Source organism: Hyaena hyaena, unplaced genomic scaffold, assembly GCF_003009895.1.
Source record: "Hyaena hyaena isolate Hyena2069 unplaced genomic scaffold, ASM300989v1 scaffold_63, whole genome shotgun sequence".
In the NCBI taxonomy this organism is placed as follows: domain Eukaryota; kingdom Metazoa; phylum Chordata; class Mammalia; order Carnivora; family Hyaenidae; genus Hyaena; species Hyaena hyaena.
In genome coordinates this window covers 2,595,498-2,614,828 of record NW_024080695.1, presented here as the reverse complement: position 1 = coordinate 2,614,828, position 19,331 = coordinate 2,595,498, and the positions used below count along the sequence as shown (strand labels likewise).

The 19,331-nt window shown below is 64.7% G+C and overlaps 1 protein-coding gene across 1 annotated transcript in view; it reads left to right on the top strand.

The window, feature by feature from the left end:
- The window catches only part of SORCS2 (sortilin related VPS10 domain containing receptor 2), a 410,780-nt gene that overhangs the window by 382,232 nt on the left and 9,217 nt on the right, over window positions 1-19,331 (top strand). Inside the window, exons 14-23 of the mRNA XM_039232113.1 lie at window positions 65-172; window positions 4,063-4,183; window positions 5,060-5,193; window positions 5,784-5,912; window positions 7,627-7,798; window positions 12,771-12,957; window positions 13,382-13,515; window positions 14,425-14,548; window positions 15,670-15,782; window positions 16,814-16,939. Coding sequence (XP_039088044.1) covers window positions 65-172; window positions 4,063-4,183; window positions 5,060-5,193; window positions 5,784-5,912; window positions 7,627-7,798; window positions 12,771-12,957; window positions 13,382-13,515; window positions 14,425-14,548; window positions 15,670-15,782; window positions 16,814-16,939 — 1,348 coding nt within the window. The remainder of the gene's footprint in view (window positions 1-64; window positions 173-4,062; window positions 4,184-5,059; window positions 5,194-5,783; window positions 5,913-7,626; window positions 7,799-12,770; window positions 12,958-13,381; window positions 13,516-14,424; window positions 14,549-15,669; window positions 15,783-16,813; window positions 16,940-19,331) is intronic.

Sequence of the window (19,331 nt, the reverse complement as noted above, 5' to 3'; positions counted from 1 at the left end):
GCAGCTGGACCCCGACCGGGGGCGCCCCGCCCGCCCCCGCGGTGGTGACGCCCCTTCCCTGCAGGTTCAGCGTGGACGAGGGCCTCACGTGGAGCACGCACAACTTCACCAGCACCTCCGTGTTCGTGGACGGGCTGCTGAGTGAGCCGGGGGACGAGACGCTGGTCATGACGTGAGTGCCCGCACCAGGGGGGCGGGCCGGTCCCAGCCCAGTCAAGGGCCGACTCTGGACCTCCCCATCCCCCTCCCCCCTCCCCCTCCTCCCCCTCTCCTCCCCCTCCCCTCCCCCTCCTCCCCTCCCCGTTCTCCGCCTCCTCCTCTCTCCCTCCCACCCTCCTCCCCCTTCCCCCCTCCCTTCCCCCTCCTCTCCTTCCCCCTCCTCTTCTCCCCGTCTCATCCTCCCCCCTCCTCCCCCTTCTCCCCCACCTCCCTCCTCCTGTTCCCCCTCCTCCCTCCCCTCCCCCTTCTCTCCCTCCTCCTCCCTCCCCTGCCCCTTCTCTCCCTCCTCCTCTCCTCCTCCCATCCTCCCTCCCCCCCCTCCCCTCCCCCTCTCCCACCTCCCCCTCCCTCCTCCTCCTCCCTTCCCCCTCCTCCCCCACTTCCCTCCTCCTGCTCCCCCTCCTCCTTTCCCCCTCCTCTCTCCTCCTCCACTTCCTCCCCTTCCCCTCCTCCTCCTCCTCCTCCGCTCCCCCCTCATCATCATGAACTACTGGCCCCTGGAAGGGCCCGGAGGCGCGCTGTGCAGAGCTGGCCTGACGCCTGGACAGACCCAGGCAGGGCAGGCTGGGCCCTGAGGCTGCCGCTCTCGGCGCCGAGGCCAGTGGGGTGCTCAGCCCCGCTCCGGGCCACCGCTGACTAGGCACCGCGAGGGCGCGAAGGGGCGTCGGGCCTCCCTGCTGGGGTCTGAGGCTGGGGTTGAAACGGGCGCAGGGCTAGGCCGCTCCCACCCTGACGCGGGGGAACGTGGGCCCAGCTCGGGAAGGCTCCTTCCTGGGCAGCCTGACCTCCTGGGGGCTTGTTCAGGCCGAGCTGACTCACAGGCCGGCCCAGGGCCCACACTCTGCGTTCCCAACGGCTCCCTGCACCGTACCTGTGCCGGCCGCACGGGGGCCACCGAGCAGGGCTCTGTGCCTCTTACTGATGACGCCCGTCCTGGGGAGACCCAGGTTCCCCCAAACGCACACCCACCCAGAACCTGTGGGTGTGACTTTCTTCGGAAATGGGGTCTTTGCAGGTGTGATCGGCTGGGGTGAGGTCACGCTGCGGGTGTGTGTATGTAATCCAACGACCTCACAAGAGGGGAGGGGTGCCGACGGACACACAGGGAGAGTGTGACCCGGAGATGGAGACCGGGGGCTGGGGGTGCGCGCCGCCAGAACTGCTGGGCCGGAAGAGGCAGGGAGGACCCCCCCCCCCGGAGCCTGCGGGTGGAGCCCCACCTGCCGACACCAGACTTTCCAATTGTGGCCTCCAGGCTTCGTTTGTTTGCGGCCCTTGCTCGTGGAAAGGCTTCGGGGCAGCCCGGGAAGCCACATGGGCCCCACCCGCTTCCCCTCAGCTCAGGGCCGGGCCCCTGCGCTGTGAGCACCGGCCTCTGTGGTCAGCCTCCCCAGCTCTTTCCTCTCCTCCCCGGTGGACGGGGCGGAGACTTCCCGAAGGCGGGGCCCGACTGGGTCCCCGGCCCAAGAGGACGACGGGGACAGGCAGGGGAAGGGACAGCGGCCGCTGACCAAGCCCACCTGGTCCCACACCACAGCAGAGGCCACACAGGCCAGCCCTTCCCCCGGTCATTCCAGCACGGTCTGCAACGCGCTGTCCACCTTCCCGGGCACCAAGGATCCCGAGGACCCCCAGAGCTGGTGGTCCAGTGGGCGCACAGACCAGATACAAGGGTGGCCCGCTTCCTCACCAGCGGGACCGGTGCTGGTTTACCGGGGCCAGCCGGGGCTGGGGGTGGGGAAGGCCATACGGGGCTCCAGCCGTGTCTTGGGCATTTTGGAGCAGCTGACCTTGAAGTAGGATGGGATGGATGAGTCACGGGCCCCAGGACGAGCTGTCCCACATTAGTGCTGGACCGTCGCCTGCCCTTTCCTGGAGCAGACGGTCCCGGCCAGGACAGCGCCCGGCCCGTGAGCCCTGTCCCCGCCCGCGAGCCCTGTCCCCGCCCGCTCAGCCTGCGTGGCCGTGGGCCCTGCGGCCGGCGTGGATTTGCTGCCTGGGAGGGTGCCCTGGCCGGGCTCTCACGAAGTGTCTGCTTAATTAACAACTCACGCCCGTTTGCCCTCCCAGCTCACAGAGGGGCCCCCACGCCGCTGTGGCCTCATTGGCTCTCCCACCGGCTGTGACGGGCCGGACGCCCACACTTCTGAACGCCCCAGGGAGCCCCCAGCCTCAGGCCTGAACTCGCAAGAGGTTGCCAGGCACGCACGGTGCTGCCTGCCCCTCGTTAGTGGGGAGTTCTCCCTTAAAGAGATCATCTCCCTGTGGAGACTAAGTAACCAGCCCAGCAGGCTTTGTTTGGGAGACAGGAGACAAGGGGACTGGCCACAGGGGAAGGTCAAGGCAGGGACCGAGGGAGGCTCAGGGCCCTCGAAGACCAGAGGAGGCTCCTGGCCAGCCTGCAGATGCGGGATTTCATCTGCCAATGAAGATAATAGTGTCTGCCTTGGGGAGCAGAGAAATTGCTGCGTGTCCGTGTGTGTGAGGTCCTGCTATGTGCCCGCGCCCGCACCCGCACAAGCCATTGCGAGGCCACCACCAAGCCCGAAAGGCCAGAGCCATTGTCCCCATTCTAACGCCAAGGAAGCTGAGGTCCACAGAGGGACCTGCCCCAGGGCACCGACATACGGGGCGTCAGCCCAGGCCTGGATCAGAGCTGCCCTATGAAAGCAAAACTCTTCTTCAAGTATCGGCCTCGGACATTCAGAGCCAGCGGTCATGTCCCCAAGAAAACACTCCAAGATATTTCTCACCTACCATCCTCGAGTGGGAGTAGCGTGCTTTCAGATCATGACTGTCCCTCCCCAAGTATCCAGTGCTGTCAGCATGGTTGGAAGGGGACTGAGTCCAATAGGGTGTATCACCTCCCCCACCCAGGTGCTCAGCCTCTGGTGATGAGTCCTGAATGCCGTGGGCTGAACTGGAGAAGGACCAAGGAAGTGCAGGCGGGGCCCCTCTTCTGTGGTGGTATTTGGAGCCCAAGTGTGAGGGATCAGGGAGAGAGAGAAGCCCCTGAAATAGCAGCCTTTGCAAAAAGGGAGGGATTTGAGTACACAGTTTGTACTCAGCAAATGACTCCTGAATCCTGGCAGAGAGAAAATGGCCCAAACAAGCTGTGTGACCTTGGGCAGGTGACTCAACCTCTCTGTGCCTCAGTCTCCCTTTCTGTAAAATAGGAGTGGACTCATTTCACAAGGCTGTGGTGAGGATTAGACCCGACAGTGTATTTGAGCCCCCAGCACATCATGGGTGCCCCGTAACGGGCTGGCCTTTGGAGAGCACCCAGGGTGCTGCCCTGCTTCCTCCCTCTCTGAGGCTGGAGTCCTTCCCATCCTGCCGCTGTGAGTCAGCGTGCCGACCCCTGACTCTGGATGGCCGGCCTGGCTCTGCAGCGCTGGGGGCCTGCAGCACAGACCCCCTGCCCCGCCCTGCACGGTGCGGCTGACCCAGGCGGGAGACGCGCCCCTGCAGCCACCTGACCTCCCGCCATTCTGCCAAACGGAAGCATGGACCCTGGGAGGCAATGCAAGGGCCCGGCGGCTGCTGGGGCCCGGGGCTCCTGACACTTCTGCACCCACTTCCTGGTCCATTGGGTGGGGGGGCGTGTGGGATGACCCCACCCCTGCAACCCGGGGGCCACAGACAATGCGTGACGGTTGTGGGGAGTCCCGCGCCAGGAGCTCACACCTGCAGCCGGCTGGCGCCGTGCTGGGGGGAGGGGGTGCCAGAGATGGCCCCGGGGGCCCCAGCCAGGGCCGGCGAGGTGTCGCGGAGCAGGGGGGAGCGTGGTCTGGGGTCCGGATGAGCCTGCTGAGCCGATCCCCCCTCCTCCCCTCTCCCCAGCGTCTTCGGCCACATCAGCTTCCGCTCGGACTGGGAGCTCGTCAAGGTGGACTTCCGGCCGTCGTTCTCCCGGCCGTGCGGCGAGGACGACTACAGCGCCTGGCACCTGAGCGACCTGCAGGTGGGCGGGGCGCAGGCGGAGGCCCCTCTGCTCCCCCTCCGGCGCGAGCCGAGCCCAGGCCCCTCTGCCCCCCCCCCGCCCCGGCGCGGGCCCAGGCCCCTCTGCCCCCCCCCCGCCCCGGCGCGGGCCCAGGCCCCTCTGCCCCCCCCGGCGCGCCCCGCTGGCAGCCCGGTGCCCAGGGGTCTGTCACAGATCCGGGGGCCACACGGCGCCTGTGTCATGTGTTGCCTAAGACGCCCCGTGGGCCCCGGGGCGGCCCCGCCCCAGAGTCTCAGACACACGGGTGCTTCTAGAACACACAATGGGACGGGCACACTAAGTGGAATCAACGAGGGCTGCAGGCTGTGGTGCCAAAGGTGTGAGGGGGAAGCTCGGGGTCCGGGGGGCGGGGGGCTCCTGCCCCTGTCGCCCCGTCCCGTGCGTGGGGGGCGGGGCCTGTGGGGAGCCCACGCCCAGGGCCCGCGCATGCGCACCTGAGCCCTGAGGGCCGCGACTCCGAGCGCCGCACCGGGCATGTGCCCTGGGGCCCGGAGGGGACACTGAGACGCTCAACGCAGACTCGCTCTCCTGGGTTCCAGCCCAGGGAACCTGGGTCTCCTGGGTGACCCGGGACCCCTCCGGCCCAGAGGGGCGTGAACGCAGTGGGTGCTCAAGGGACGCTGGTGGGTGGGGTTGGGAGGGAGGCCGCCCCCGCTTGACCTCAGGCACCCACGTGCCCTGCTGGGCCTCAGTTTCCCCCTCTGTGAAAGGGGACACTGCCCCGCGGGCTGCCGAGGGGGCGGAGAATCCGGTATTTCCGAGGAAGGACGAGACCAGCAGCCGGTGGAGAGCGGTCGACCCTTCTCGGCCGGCTCCTTACCCAGCGCCCCGCTGCAGGGTGACCGCTGCATCATGGGCCAGCAGAGAAGTTTCCGGAAGAGAAAGCCCACATCCTGGTGCGTCAAGGGGAAGAGCTTCACGTCTGCGCTGGAGTCCCGGGTGTGCCGGTGCCGGGAGTCGGACTTCCTGTGGTGAGGACCGCGCGCAGCACGGGGCCCGCACAGCCCCACCGCCCGGCGGCCGCCGCGCCCGGACTGCAGTCCCCTCCTCCCGCCGCCGCGTCCTGCGCGTAGGGCCAGGCACGCGGTCCAGCGGCGGCGCGGGGAACTGCCGGGGCTGCTCACAGGTGGGAGGGGACGCCAGGAGTAGGGGAGCAGCCTGAGCCCTTCCCCGACCTCCAGAATCTGGTTCACGAAGCCTCTGGCCCATCGCCCGCCACCTCAGCTCCCCGCTGTGTGCTGGCCGCCTGGCCCTGGACCTCCCTGCACCAGCACCGAGGGGGCCCCCTGTGCGGTGCCCTCCCCTCTCTTCTCCTGCCTGTCTACTGCTCTTCCTTTGAGATTCAGTGCACCTCTTCCAGGCAGCCCTCCAGGACACCCATGCTGGGCTCAGTGTTCTGAGTTCCCAGAATCCCCTCTGCATGTCTTCTCACCTGGAATGTAACTCTGTCTTCAGACTGGACAGAGCTGTGTGGACTTGCCCGAGTGTCCCCACAAATGGGTGCCTCATTGCTGTGAGGTCCCCGGGCCAAGCTCCTGACTGCTGTTGTCCCCTCCTCCAGCGACTACGGATTTGAGCGCTCTCCCTCCTCGGAGCCTGATGCCAACAAGTGCTTTGCCAACTTCTGGTTTAACCCCCTGTCCCCGCCGGATGACTGTGTCGTGGGCCAGGCCTACACCAGCAGCCTCGGGTGAGTGTGCACAGGCCTGTCCGTGTCGCTCCCGGGGCGGGGCCACGGGGAGAGAAGGCAGCTGAGGCTGAGAGGTCAGGCTGGACACCGGCCCCGCAGGGTGTCCATCCTGAGCCCACGTGGCTCTGGACTAAGAACAAAAGCGTTAGGGACATGACGCTACGTACCCGCAGCTTTGGGAGGTCCCTCTTTCCCTTCGAGGGAAGTTTTGAGAAGGAAGAGAACGTCTGTGGACTTAGTAGAAAATCCCCATTACTACCCGTGGGGGAGGGGCAGGGCAGGGCTTGAGGGAGCAGGGCTGGAAGCCACAGGCTTTGGCCTCAGCAGCGTAAATTCCACCGTCCATCCATCCTCCCTGTCACGTACCCATCATCCCTCCATCCGTCCATCCATCCCTTCGTCCATCCTTCTTTCCACCCATCGGTCTATGTACCCATCCATGCACCCATGCTTCACCTGTCCATTCACCTATCCACATCCTTTCCTTCCATCCATCCATCCGTCCGTCCATCCATCCACCACCCATCCATCCGTCCATCCATCCATCCATCCATCCATCCGTCCATCCACCATCCATCATCCATCCACCATCCATCCACCACCCATCCATCCATCCACCATCCATCCATCCATCCACCATCCATCCATCCATCTACCATCCATCCATCCACCATCCATCCATCCACCATCCATCCATCCATCCATCCACCCACCCATCCACCCACCCACCCATCCGTCTAGCAGCACCAGCCTGCTGGGTGCACCCACTAGGGTTTCACAAGCAGAGACTCTTGTGTGAAGCATCAGAGCCAGGGCCCACAGCAAGGGTGAAGGGTTACACAACATACCACGTATGCACTCTGGGCACGCTTAGTGTGTATTTTCTTCTAAATTGCCTCAGTGTGTTTTGCATGATAAACCTCTGAATGTGTACTGAGCGGCTGAGCGGTGGGGGTGGGAGAGGGCACCAGGCCCGGGGACGTGGGCGTACCCAGGCATTTGGCAGTGATGCTAGTTCTAGGGGCCCAGAGTCCGGGTGTGGCCTAAGGGGGTTTCACAGTCAGCAAGTCAGATGATGCCACCCCTGCCGTGGTTGGCCCAGGGTCTCCTGAAAGGTTTATCGGAGCCATGGGTCTCTGCCCCCCAACTCCTTTCCAGCCTCCTCCCAGCCCTGCTCCCCACTCTGGCTCCAGCCACCCACCACAGGACCTTTGCCCGTGCTGGTCCCGCTGCCCGGTGCCCTTCCCTCTCCTGCTCACCCTCCTGATTTCAGCGGAAAGCCTGTCTCTCAGGGACCCACCCCCAGAGCTATCAGTGGTGATTTTGCCGAGATGCGGGAGGCAGAGTCTGATGCGATCCATCTCCCCGCCCTTGGCAAGGGCAAGGGCCGTGCGAGGTCAGCCCCCCCAGCAGAAGCGTGGTGTGAAGGAGAGGGTGGGTCTGGTGTCACCGATTCTCAGCAAGGCCCCAGAATGTGGGCTGCGCCCAGTCACGCCCTCGGCCACAAGAGCAGGTGCCAGGGTCGTCACAAGTACTGCGACCAGACACAGAGGCAGCCAGGGATGGAAGCAGGCCCTGCGGTCGCTGGTCCCCCTTCCCTGAGCCTGGGTTCTTAGCTGGGACCTGGGGCCACAACGGCTCTCGGTGGCCCGGGAGGCAGCCACCATCAAGTCCCCACCGTCCGCGCAGACGCTGACCTGCCCTCTGGCCGCAGGTACCGCAAGGTGGTGTCCAACGTGTGTGAGGGCGGCGTGGACCCGCGGCAGAGCCCGGCGCAGATGCAGTGCCCGCTCGCACCGCCCCGGGGCCTGCAGGTCAGCATCCGCGGCAGGGCGGTGGCCGTGCGGCCCGGAGAGGACATCGTGTTCGTGGTGCGGCAGGAGCAGGTGAGCGCGCTGTCCCCGTGGAGAGCGGCCGCCAGGAGAGCAGGCGCGGTGCGAGGGGGCGTCCCCTCCACCCCCGGGCGACTCAGACCAAAACCCGGGAAGCTGAGAGCGGACGGGAAGTCCCTCCCTGGGCCCAGGCCCGCGTCCAAAGGATGAATCCGACCCACGATCCGTGGGGGACAGTGGAGTAGGGTATGGGGGGGGGGTCTCCGTGCAGCCAGCACACAAGGCAGGGACACCAGGTTTTTTTTAAAGTTTATTTATTTATTTTGAGAGAGAGCAAGCGAGCAGGGGAGGGGCAGAGAGAGAGAGAATCCCAAGCGGCTCTGCCATCAGCACAGAGCCCAATGCGGGGCTCGAACCTACGGACTGTTAGATCATGACCTGAGCTGAACTCAGAAGCTTAACTGACCGAGTTCCCCAGGTGCCCCCATGTTCTGATTTTAAAAATAATTTATACTCATTGTAGAACATTTGAAAACTACCTAAAATGTCAAAAATATAAATAGCACCAAAAATCCAGTTTCCCCCAAGGTAATAACTGTTAAGTTTTATATTTTCTTCTGGTCTTTTATTTATTTATTTTACTATTTTTTTAAATGTTTTTATTTCTTTTTGAGAGACAGAGACAGAGCACGAGCAGGGGAGGGGCAGAGAGAGAGGGAGACACAGAATCGGAAGCAGCTCCAGGCTCTGAACTAGCTGTCAGCACAGAGCCTGACGCGGGGCTCGCACCCACAAACCGTGAGATCATGACCTGAACCCAAGTCGGACGCTTAACCGACTGAGCCCTCCAGGCGTCCACTCCTCTGGTCTTTTAAAATTAATACACAGCCTGCTTCATTCTTCTGATTAGAGAAGTAACAAACTCACTGCAGAACGTTCAAAACCAGAAATCACGAAGACTTGCCAACATGCAGGAAATTCTAAACAACAGGAAAGCACGGAGGACAAGCCTGCTCCCCCTGGAGGGAGACCCCCCAGGACCCTGCTCCCCAAGAGGGAGGCCCCCCAGGACCCTGCTCCCCAAGAGGGAGGCCCCCCAGGATCCTGCTCCCCAAGAGAGAGGCCCCCCAGGATCCTACTCCCCAAGAGGGAGGCCCCCCAGGACCCTGCTCTCCCAGGAGGGAGGCCCCCCCCAGGATCCTGCTCCCCCCGGAGGGAGGCCCCCCAGGACCCAAGCTGTCTGTGCACGCCACTCCAGTGGGCGTGGGGGTCTTTGGTGAACAGCTACACTGGACGAAGCAGGTTCAGCTTCATAACCGTTCGCGCTGTATTTAGCACACGGCCTCCAATATGATGCCTGGGTGGGGTCGGGGAGGGTGACGGAGGACCTTGGTGTTGGAAAGCAGGGACTCTGCTCTCATGCAAACAGGGAAACTGAGGCCCGAGGACGTAGAGCTGTGCGTGTGAGCCCCCGTGCGCCCAGCCCCACTGGTGTGCGGGGGGATCCCTGGCTCAGAGAGGTGGGTGCCTCAACCGAAGCCACACAGTAGCGAGTGACAGAGCTGGCACTGGGCCCCAGGGCCAGGGCGCACTCTGCAGGGACGGCGCCTGGTCTGTGGCCCCCAGACTCGGGCCCGGCCTGGGCCTCGGGGACAGCCCTGGGGCGGGAGGGGGGTCTGTCACAGCAGCAGGAGGCCGGGGTGATGCCCCCTCCCCAGGCGGGGTCCCTGGACTCTCCGGGTGGGCCCACCTGCCGCCTAAGTCCCAGCATGGACGCCCAGGAGGAGCGGCCGTCTGCTGCCCCCTAGAGTCTTCAGTCTCGCAACTTTCTCACGTGTGTGACTTCTCGGGACGGGACAAGCCTGTGACCCACTGCACCGGTGTCCCAGCCCCGAGGGCGGGGGTCGCCGGGGGTTTGGGCAGTGACCAGAAGGTGCCCCTGTAAGAGATACCGCCCGGCGCCCGGCCCATCCAGAAGAGGCCACTGGGAAGCGTGGGAGCCCAGGCCGCAGTGGACACGCTGCTGCACGTGCACACGCGCACATGCGTGGTGTCACACGCTCACCACAGCTCACAGACACATCTACACACGCACACAAGTCACACCCGCCCGCCCTCATGCACGGGCCGAGCTGCGTGTGGACACAGCTCAGTCTGGGCCGGGGCCACGTTCTGGGTGCAGCTAAGAACTAAGAATAAGAGCGGATGGAGGTGCCAGAAATACACTCGTGCGGAAAGTGCAGCTGACTTTGCCACAGGTGGAAAAACGTGGCAGGGGGAGGGACGGTCCTCGGCCAGCGAACCTCTGCTAAAAAGGAGCCTCGGCCGGAACCTCACACCTCATCCTGGATCAACTCAGAACGGACTGCAGCGGTCGACGGAAGACGGGAAGCTATAAATCCTCGAGAGGAAAGATAGAAACTGCCCAGATCAAGGGCTGGGCCACGGGTGGGTAGAGTGGACGCCGAAAGCGTCGTCCGTAAAGGAAATTGGACACATCGGACCCGGTCAAAATGCAACACTTCTGCTCCGGGAAAGAGCTTGTAAAGAGGAAAAGCATGTTCCGGAGAAAATATGTACACAGCTCGCATCCGGCCAGGCCTGCTCCCCGGGGGACATGAGGAAACGACTCCCGTTAGGAAACGGGCAGAGGACATTAGGCCCGTTTCGTCACGGAGGACGTGCAGGTGGCCCGCGCGCACGGGAGGTGCTTGAGCTTCACTGACCGTCAGGGAGACAAGGACTCGACCCCAGTGCGGTGCCACGACGCGCCTGCGAGAGCGGCCAGCACGAGAAGCAGTGACACCGGTGAGGGCAGGCGAGGTCGCGGAGACACGGGACCCCTCACTCGTGGCTTCAGGGGGAGCAGACGGGACCCGCGCTCCGGAGGACAGTCTGGCGGGAACACGCAGCCACCGTGTGCTCAGCGCGTGTGCTCCCGGCGCGTGTGTCCGGGAAATGCACACGGGCGCTGGCGGCAGCCTTCCTGCAGAAGAGCCAGAAACCTAAACACCCCGGTGTCCCCGGAGGGGCGTCGGGTGGACAGCGGTGCAGCCACAGCGTGGAACACGACCCCCCGTGACAGGGAACAGGTCCCTGACGTGCGCCACGGCCTGGGTGCGTCTGAAATGAATCACATGGACTGAAAAAAGCCAATCCCAGGGACTCCGTGCCGCCCGGCTCCTTTATTGGACATTTTGGGAAGCGTCAACATCAAGGAATGGGGGACAGAAGAGGGGCCGCCAGGGGACGGGTGTGACGGTGCTGCTGCTGGTGGCTCTGCACCCCGGCTGTGACCGTGCGCGTATCCCAGGTGTGACACTGGTCTCGGCAGTGGTGGCCACGGGCATGGGGCATGGGGCACACACTGCGCTGGCCCTTACGCTACACGGGACCTGGTGCTGCTCTCAGGATACACCGTTCCCGTCGTCCAGCCGCGCTCAGCAGCAAAGGGGACAAAGCAGACGGAACACGGCAGATGCGGGGGCGGGGTCATGGCGACCTCCCTCCTCTGTGCCTTTGTATTTCCTGTGTGTCAGCACTGAGGCTGGACTACTTCGTCATCAGGGGAAAAGACGGCAAGTCATTTTAACCGAGTAAAACGGTTGAATAGTTCAACGTGCATCAGCCTAGCGGCCCGCAGGCAGGAACGCGGGGTCCCAGGGTGCGCCCCAAAGCCCCGGGGCCGCTCCGGTCCGAGGCGCGTCTGGCTTGCAGGCTGCCGGCCCAAAGCCCGAGGTGGGTGCAGACCCCGCTGCCCTCGGGCCCGGGAGGCCTCCTGTCCACAGGCAGCACTGGCCCCCGGGGCTGCGGCCCAGCACACGGGGACAGTTGAACAGCATGCGAGTGAGGTCCCGGGGCTGCGGCCGCCAGCGGCAGGTGCTGCAGATGAGAGATGGCCCACGCATCTCTCGCAGCTCTGGAGCTCAGATTTCTGAATTCAGGGTGTTGTCAGAGCCTGGCTCTCGCTGGGGGCGCGGGGACGGATTCTCCCCTGACCATCGGTTTCTGAGATGCTCGTGTCCCTTGGCCTGTGACTGAGTCACTGCAACTCTGCCCTGTGGCCACACGGGTGTCTCTCCTACGTCCCAAACCCCGGCCTCTTCTTGAAGACGCGTCCACTGGACAGGGCCCGCCGTACCCCAGCATGACCTCACCTTAACTAGCCGCTTCTGCAGAGACCCTGTGTCCAAATACAGCCACACTCTGAGTCCCCAGGGGACGTGCACATGGGGGTGGACACCGCTCAGGCCAGTAACTGTGTTTGCAAGAAAGCGAAGCGAAAGGAACCTCTGTGAAAGGTCTCTGTCAAGTGTCAGGGCTTCGCAGGCGTAAAATGAGAGGCTTGTAGGCGGCCGGTGCTAATCTCGCGTCATTCCTGATCACCAGGACAGGGATTCCGGGTGTTCCCGCAGGGATGGGGAGGGGCAGGGGTGAGCCGGCAGGGGAGGCAGGAGCGGGCATGAGACGGAATGCAAGGATGCTCTCTTGCTATGACCTGGAGAAAATTAGTCTTTCTCGCCGGACTTCCCGCGCCTCGGAGAGGCTCCGGTGGCTGTGTGGGGGCCGGGGCCCCCAGTCCTGAGCCGGAGACCCCGTCAGACAACCCCCGCTGCTCAGACACCGGGAAGGGACCGCAGGTGTGGGAGCCCCGTCCCCACGGACCCCGTGCGTCCGAGCCGCATCCTCGCTCCACAGAGAACGGGATCAAACGCTCAGGAACCGGGCGCTTGGCATCAGAGATGGGAAAAGGTTCTCTGCGTTTGCTGGGAGACGCCTTAGGAGACTTCGTGTCTCTGATCTTTCTGGCCGTGTTCTTGAAATCCAGCCCCGGCAGGCTCAGGCCACTGGCTCAGGCCTCAGTGGGTGGCCCCGGCTCAGGCCCCGAGGGCAGGCAGGTCTGATCCCTGGGGGCCCGGGGCCGCCGCAGGTGAGGAAAGCAGCGAGGGAATGAGTGCGTCCACGGCGCCCTGCTGGCCTGTCCGCTTTATGGCCACAGTCAGTGGCCTCTTGGTGTTCCCCGCAGGGTGACGTCCTGACCACCAAGTACCAGGTGGACCTTGGCGATGGCTTCAAGGCCACGTACGTGAACCTCACGTTGACGGAGGAGCCCATCCGGCACCGCTACGAGAACCCTGGCGTCTACCGCGTGTCCGTCAGGGCGGAGAACACGGCGGGGCGTGACGAGGCGCTGCTCTTTGTCCAGGTCAACTGTAAGTCTGCCGCCCCTCCGAGGCCAAGAGGCACTCCCTGGGCCAGAGAGAACCTGGTCCTGGGGAAACGCAGGGAGTCCCTCAGGCCTGCTCCCGGACCCCAGTCCTCAGGACGGCAGGCCCGGGGTCAGGGAGACAGGCAGGCAGGGCTCAAGTCCACACCCCTGGTGCTCTGGGCCCTCGTAGGGTTGGTGATGGTGGAGATGGTGGTGGTGGTGATGATGATGACGATGATGGTGGTGGTGGTGATGGTGGTGATGGTGATGATGGTGGTGGTGGTGGTGAAGAAGATGATGATGATGGAGATCATGGAGAAAATGGTAGAGATGGAGGTGGTGATAACTGGTGGTCGTGACGGATAAGCAGCCTCTAAAATGCCCGTGCCCCGATGCCCTGTAACCCCGGCCTTTCCCTGACCCCGCAGCACCCCTGCAGGCCCTCCACCTCGAGGTGGTTCCCGTCGTTGGCGTCAACCAGGAGGTGAACCTCACAGCCGTGCTGCTGCCCCTGAACCCCAACCTCACCGTCTTCTACTGGTGGATCGGCCACAGCCTGCAGGTGCGCTGGCCCCGGGGACCCGCGGGCTGGCACCTGGGTGAGAGCGGGGCGGGCACTGCCCTGGGGCCTGGGCAGCGGGACACTGGGACCGTGGACTTGAGGTGAGCACCGCAGCCTTTCTTCCTGAGCGTCTGCTCGTGTTGGGCTGGGTCTGAGCGTGGCGGACGCAGGATAAAGCGGACCCGACGCTGCCTTTTCCTGGGGACAGAGGTGTGGGCGAAACAGGTGACCTGAGGTGTGATAAGCATCGCAGGAAGGGGCAGGCGAGGTGTTGCGAGCTCCAGGGAAGCTCAGGCCATTTCTAGTCTGGCTGATGAGTGTGGTCAGGGAAGGCTTCATGGAGGAGGGGATCACTGGGTGTGGACCTGATCTCAGAAGCCTCCCCCAGAGCCCTGGGGTGTGCCCTGGACAGTGGGGAGCCACAAACAATGGCTGGTAGGAGGGCCGGAGGGCCTCTGTGGGCAGGGCTGCCCACCTCAGCCTGGGGGCCCTCAAGACCCAAAGAGGGGCATCCTTCCCTCACTCAGGAGGCTTATCCCTGCACCCCAGGCAGAAAGCCCCCCAGCAGCGCTGAAGTCCCAGACGGAGAGGCCGGGTGGGGAGGAGCTGCAGCCCCAGCCTGTGTTCCTGGAATGGGGGTGGGGCTGAGGAGGGCGCTGAGCTCTGGGTTCAGTCACAGCTCAGCGACTTCCAGCCCAGCCCTTTGGGCAGGTCTGGAAGGAAGGGGACACGAGGGGCTTAGAGCTGGTGACTCTGGGGGGCCCTCCCCGTGCCCCTCCCCCACTGTCCCCATGTCCTGACCAGAGCAGGGGAGGGTGGGCGTCCTCAGTGAGGCCCTGGGCAGCGGGCGGGGCGCGGGGCAGGCTCTCCCGCATGGACCTGCCCTGACCGCGCCCGTGGTCCCCGCAGCCCTTGCTCTCCTTGGAGAACTCTGTGACCACGCGGTTTGCGGACACAGGGGACGTGCGGGTGACGGTGCAGGCCGCCTGCGGGAACTCGGTGCTGCAGGCCTCCAAGCTGGTCCGCGTGCTGGGTGAGCCCCCTCCCCAGGGCTGGGCGCACGTCTGTCCTTCTCGGGAGCGCCGGGGTGGGGTGACATCCTGCGGGGTGAGGGAGGGGGGGTGGGGGCACAGCAGGCTAGGGAGGGGAGCCAGTGAACACAGCTCTGACGCTCCCCAGCTTCCCTGGCCTCAGTTTCCCCATCTGTAAAATGAACACGGATGAGCCTTCATGCCCAGTGGCACTCACGGGCCTCACACGGCACAGAACGAGGACGTGTGGCTGAGTGACTCGTCAGGGTCACCAGGGCGGCCTGACCTCTCCTGCCCCTTTGTCACGTGTTTATATCTTAAAGTGAGAGGACCCCTAATATAGCCTCTGTTGACACTCCCGCTCTGAGTCTGCATCCCATTTGCCAGCATTCATGGGGGGAGGGGGGGGCCAAGTCCCTAATGGGAGACATTTACAATAAAGGATTAATCCTCCAAAGGGAAGAGACCCCACCCCCACCCCGTGTGCTGTTGGCCTCATCATCACACTGATAAAACCTGTTTGCTTTAAGAACAGCTTCTCTTGTGGACAGCAGCCAGCAGTTAAATATTTAGTGGAGCTGACTCTGGCTGTTGCTTCATTCACAGACTCGTGCACGCAGGGTCCCGAGCCCGAGCAGGGTCCCCTGCTGTAAGACGCTGGGTTCTCCCTTCATGAAGCACTTGTCCCTTGGGCCACTCAGGCCCACAAAGCCTCCTCGCATGGGGCTCAGGAGGGACTGCAATGAGCTCGGAGGCGCCGGTCCTGTCACGGCACCTGCAGGGGCTCTAGGGTGGGCCTCTGAGCTGGCAGATGGGAGAGAAAGCGAAGGTGGGACCTCTGCCCTCGAGGGACGCTTGCTCTGGTGGGGAGACCAGCACAGTCGAAGTCCGTGGGTCCCTGGGGGCTGGGAGCCCAGCCTCACGGGGTGTGTACGTCCTTGTGGGTGTGCGGGACAGACCTCCCAGGACAGGCTTGGCGCGGGCAGGGCCCTCCCTCCCCAGTGGACACTGGGGACCTGAAGCCAGGGCAGTCCCGGGCCATCCGGGGTGCATGGCCTCCTGCCGGGGGGCGCAGCCTTGCTGCCCAGGACTGACCAGCTCGCCCGTCTCTGCCTCTTTCCAGACCAGTTTCAGGTAGTGCCTCTGCAGTTCTCCAGGGACCTGGATGCGCACAACCCCAACACCCCCGAGTGGAGAGAGGACGTCGGCCTGGTGGTGACCCGGCTGCTCTCCAAGGTGCCCCCAGCCCTCCCACGCCGGAGCCTCCCCAGCACCTGCGGGGCCTCAGAGCAGGGGAGCCCCAGAGCCCCTGGGCGGGGCGAAGAGGGGCGGGGCGGGGCGAAGGGGCGGGGTGGGGCGAAGGGGCGGGGCGGGGCCGAGCGGGTGGAGCCCAGTCCCGGTGACCCGGCCTTCAGGCTGGCTGCCCTGTGCTTGGGGGCCGCTGCCGGGCTCTGCGTGACAGGCAGCTGGAGCGCCAGCTCACAGGGGAGGGGCAGGCCGACTCCTCCATGCACTTGGAGTAGCACCAGCTATTTGTACAGGACACAGTCACTGTCCTCTGATGGCCCAGAATCTCCTTAGTATGATACTCATTTATACGTGGAGTTTCTATTCTGAGCCCGATGCTGGAGCCAGAGAGAATCAGTGTGACTGCCGCCCCTGGGGAGCTCACAGACAGCAGACGGGGTGCGTCAGGGTGGACGTAGGGCACTCGGGGCCCTTGATCCCTCGGTGAGGGACAGACCAGCCCCCCACAGTCATCCGAGGCTGTCACAGGCTGAGGCCCACTCTGGCCATGCCTCTCGTCACGTGGTTAATGATGCTGGTGATACTCTTCTGGGCGTTGAAGGGTGAATAGGAGTTTGCCAGGTGGAAGTGCCTGGAGTGGGGTTTTCAGGAGGCAGAGCGACCTGTGTAAGCTGAGCTTTGTGAGTTGGAGGAGCTGTTTTCAGGAGCCTTGACCTCTGGGAGAACAGTAGCCAGAGAGGGGTCGCTCGCCCTCAGCGTGAGGGATGGACTGGAGGGAGCAGGCCTGGCCTGGGGGGTGAAGGGCTGGGGGACCAGGACGGCTGGGCTGCAGGAGGCGGAACGGGGGGCCAGCGGGCTCGGGGGCCGTCCCCGTGGGGTGCAGGGTCAGGCACAGCTGGCAGGACCGGTGGCCGGGACTTGGACAGACCGAGGGCGAGGGAGGGCATTCCTGGGCCGCGGCGCGTGGCAGGGGGCAGAGAAGGCGGGCGGCTCAGGGGGGCTTGTGTGCGTCCCCGCAGGAGACCAGCATCCCCGAGGAGCTGCTGGTGACCGTGGTGAAGCCAGGGCTGCCCACCGTGGCCGACCTGGCCGTGCTCCTGCCCCCTCCTGGGCCCACAAGGAAGAGGAGCCTCACAAGTGACAAGGTACCTCCCGAGGCCACTGGACCCACGCTCTCCCTGCACCGCCGAGGGTTTGGTGGCCTAGTGCCCAGGGTCTGGTGATACGTCACAGCAAGCACATTCTCAGGGGTCTTCCTCACATCGAGGCCCACGTCTGACCCACGGCTGCCTGGCGCAGGCGGCCCGTTCTCCTCCCTCTGTGGCCGCACCCCCGGGATGCTGGTGGCCTCCAAGGTCACTGTTCAGGGGAGTGGGGGGGCGCAAGTGCACGGGGCTGGACCACCCCCCAGGGGGACATCCCAGTGGCCGGAGCTGGTCACGCTGGCCCAAGCTGAGCATGAGGGTTCCGGGCACCCGGGGTGAGGTCTCAGGACAGAGTGGAAAGCGGCACCCATCCACCTAGCAGATGCCGTCACTGCGTAGGGCGGCTTCCGAGCAACAGCCCTTGTCTGGGCGGGTAGAACACCTGCTGCGTGGCGGGCGCCGCACGGGGACCCAAGGACGAGTCGGCGTCACCCGGGTGCCCCGGGGGGGCTGTAACTCTTCCCCAGAGAGTAACCCGGGTGAAGGAGGAGAGCGCAAAGCGGGCCCTGGCACCGCCGGGGTCCTGCAAGTTCCCGGGAAGCTTAGGCGGGGTTCACGTCGGGCACGCCCCGAGGGCGCGTGCGCAGGACTGGAGCTGCTCAGCCACGAGCCGGCCGGCCCCCAGCAGGGGATGCGAGAGCCAGACGTGGTGCGTCCGCACAGCGCGGTCGTTTGCAGCCGTGAAAGGGAGGCAGGTCTGACACCTGCCACCACTGGGCTGAGCGTGGCAGACAGGAAGCTGGGGGCGGGGGGTGGAGCGGCCACCAAGGCCGCCTGCTGTGTGCCTGCGCGGACGCGGCTGTCCGGAGTGGGCCGCCGCACGGAGGCGGAAAGCGGACTCGTGCTGCCGGGGGCTGGGGGGCCGACACTGGTTTCCTCCAGGGACGATGAAAATGTTCTGGACTCGTAGCTGCACGATTGAAGTACACTAAACCCGCTGAGAAGGAAGGAAATGTTATCTCCAGGGAAAAAGATGGATGGGAAGCCCCCCCCCTCCCAGCACAGGTCACAGACAGATGTCCCTGGAGGCCGTCTGGAAACACCGGCACTGAGGGCCGGGGCACAGCGCAGGCCCGCGGCAGCCCTGTGGGCAGCTGGGAGCGTCTCCATCAGGACCACAGAGAGGACAGGGAGCCCCTTGTCACTGTGGCCGCCCCTCGCCACTCCCACACCGCCTCCTGGTAGACGTGACTGTCTGGGCCTGGCCCACAGCGTTTCCCAAAGGGCACCCACATTGGGCTCCCCAGTTTCCCAAGCCCGCAGCCCCTGCCCCTTACCAACAGCAGAAGGTTGAGAGTGACTGTACCCATTTCTCAGAGAGGGAGCTGAGCACAGGGACTCAGCACAGCTTAGAAAAGGCACAGTGGGCCTCGGGGACCCCCTCACTCGGCCCGCGGCTCCCCCCACCCACCCCGGCCCCTGAATTGGAGAGCAGGTGGGCGAATTCTGCAGGAGTCAGATGTGGGTGCTCAGGAGAGATTTGGAAGGAGATGGGGAGGGACACGGGAACCGCCCCCCACCTCGTCCTGAGCGCAGAGGGTAAACCGCGTGCCCGGGGATGGTGACAATCCTAGAGACCGGTCAGGACCACTCACCGCGCGGCAGCTGCCTGGCCGCCGCGTGCTGGGTGCGGGGCCGGAGGCATTGACCTTGCCACAGGAAGGGGCTGCAGCTTCTCGGGGCCACGGGAGAAGGCACAGACCCCAGTGCCTTCCCACGTCCCCCCGGCCTGGCACTGTTCAGGCCTGTGGTTCACACGGTCCCAGACATGGCCCTCACATCCCCAGGGAATGGCGGTGCCAAGATGCTGTTCCTGGAGGCCGAGTTTGGCCCCCAGAAGGGCCCACCTAAGGCGCCGTGGGAGGGGGAGCCCCGGGGACCACCATCCCATTGGAGGCCCCCTCCCGCAGCACCTCTGACCCCACCTGTGTGGAGGAATGACATGAGCGCCCCTTTGGAACAGCTGACAAATGCCCCCTCGTGCAACGGCAAACGACCATTTCCCAGAGGCCGGCTGCCCCCCACCCCCCGTGATGCAGCACCACCACCTCCCGGGGTTGCTCTCCCTCAGGGGTGCGGTCACTCCCGGCCTGGGTCACTCGGCCTGTTCCCATCTTGGTCTTCCCCTTCTGGGAAGCCCTCCCTGACCACTGCCAGGTCTGGGGGCCCCCTGGAGCACCCCTGGGCTCCCCAGCTTTACCACACTCTGTGGTCCCAACCAAAACGAGAGCTTTCGGACCCCAGCTCTGTCACCTTTGTGCCCCTTTGTAGGTTCTCGGTGCAGGCGGCCAAGTACTCCCATTTTACAGATGAGGAAACTGAGACCCAAAGA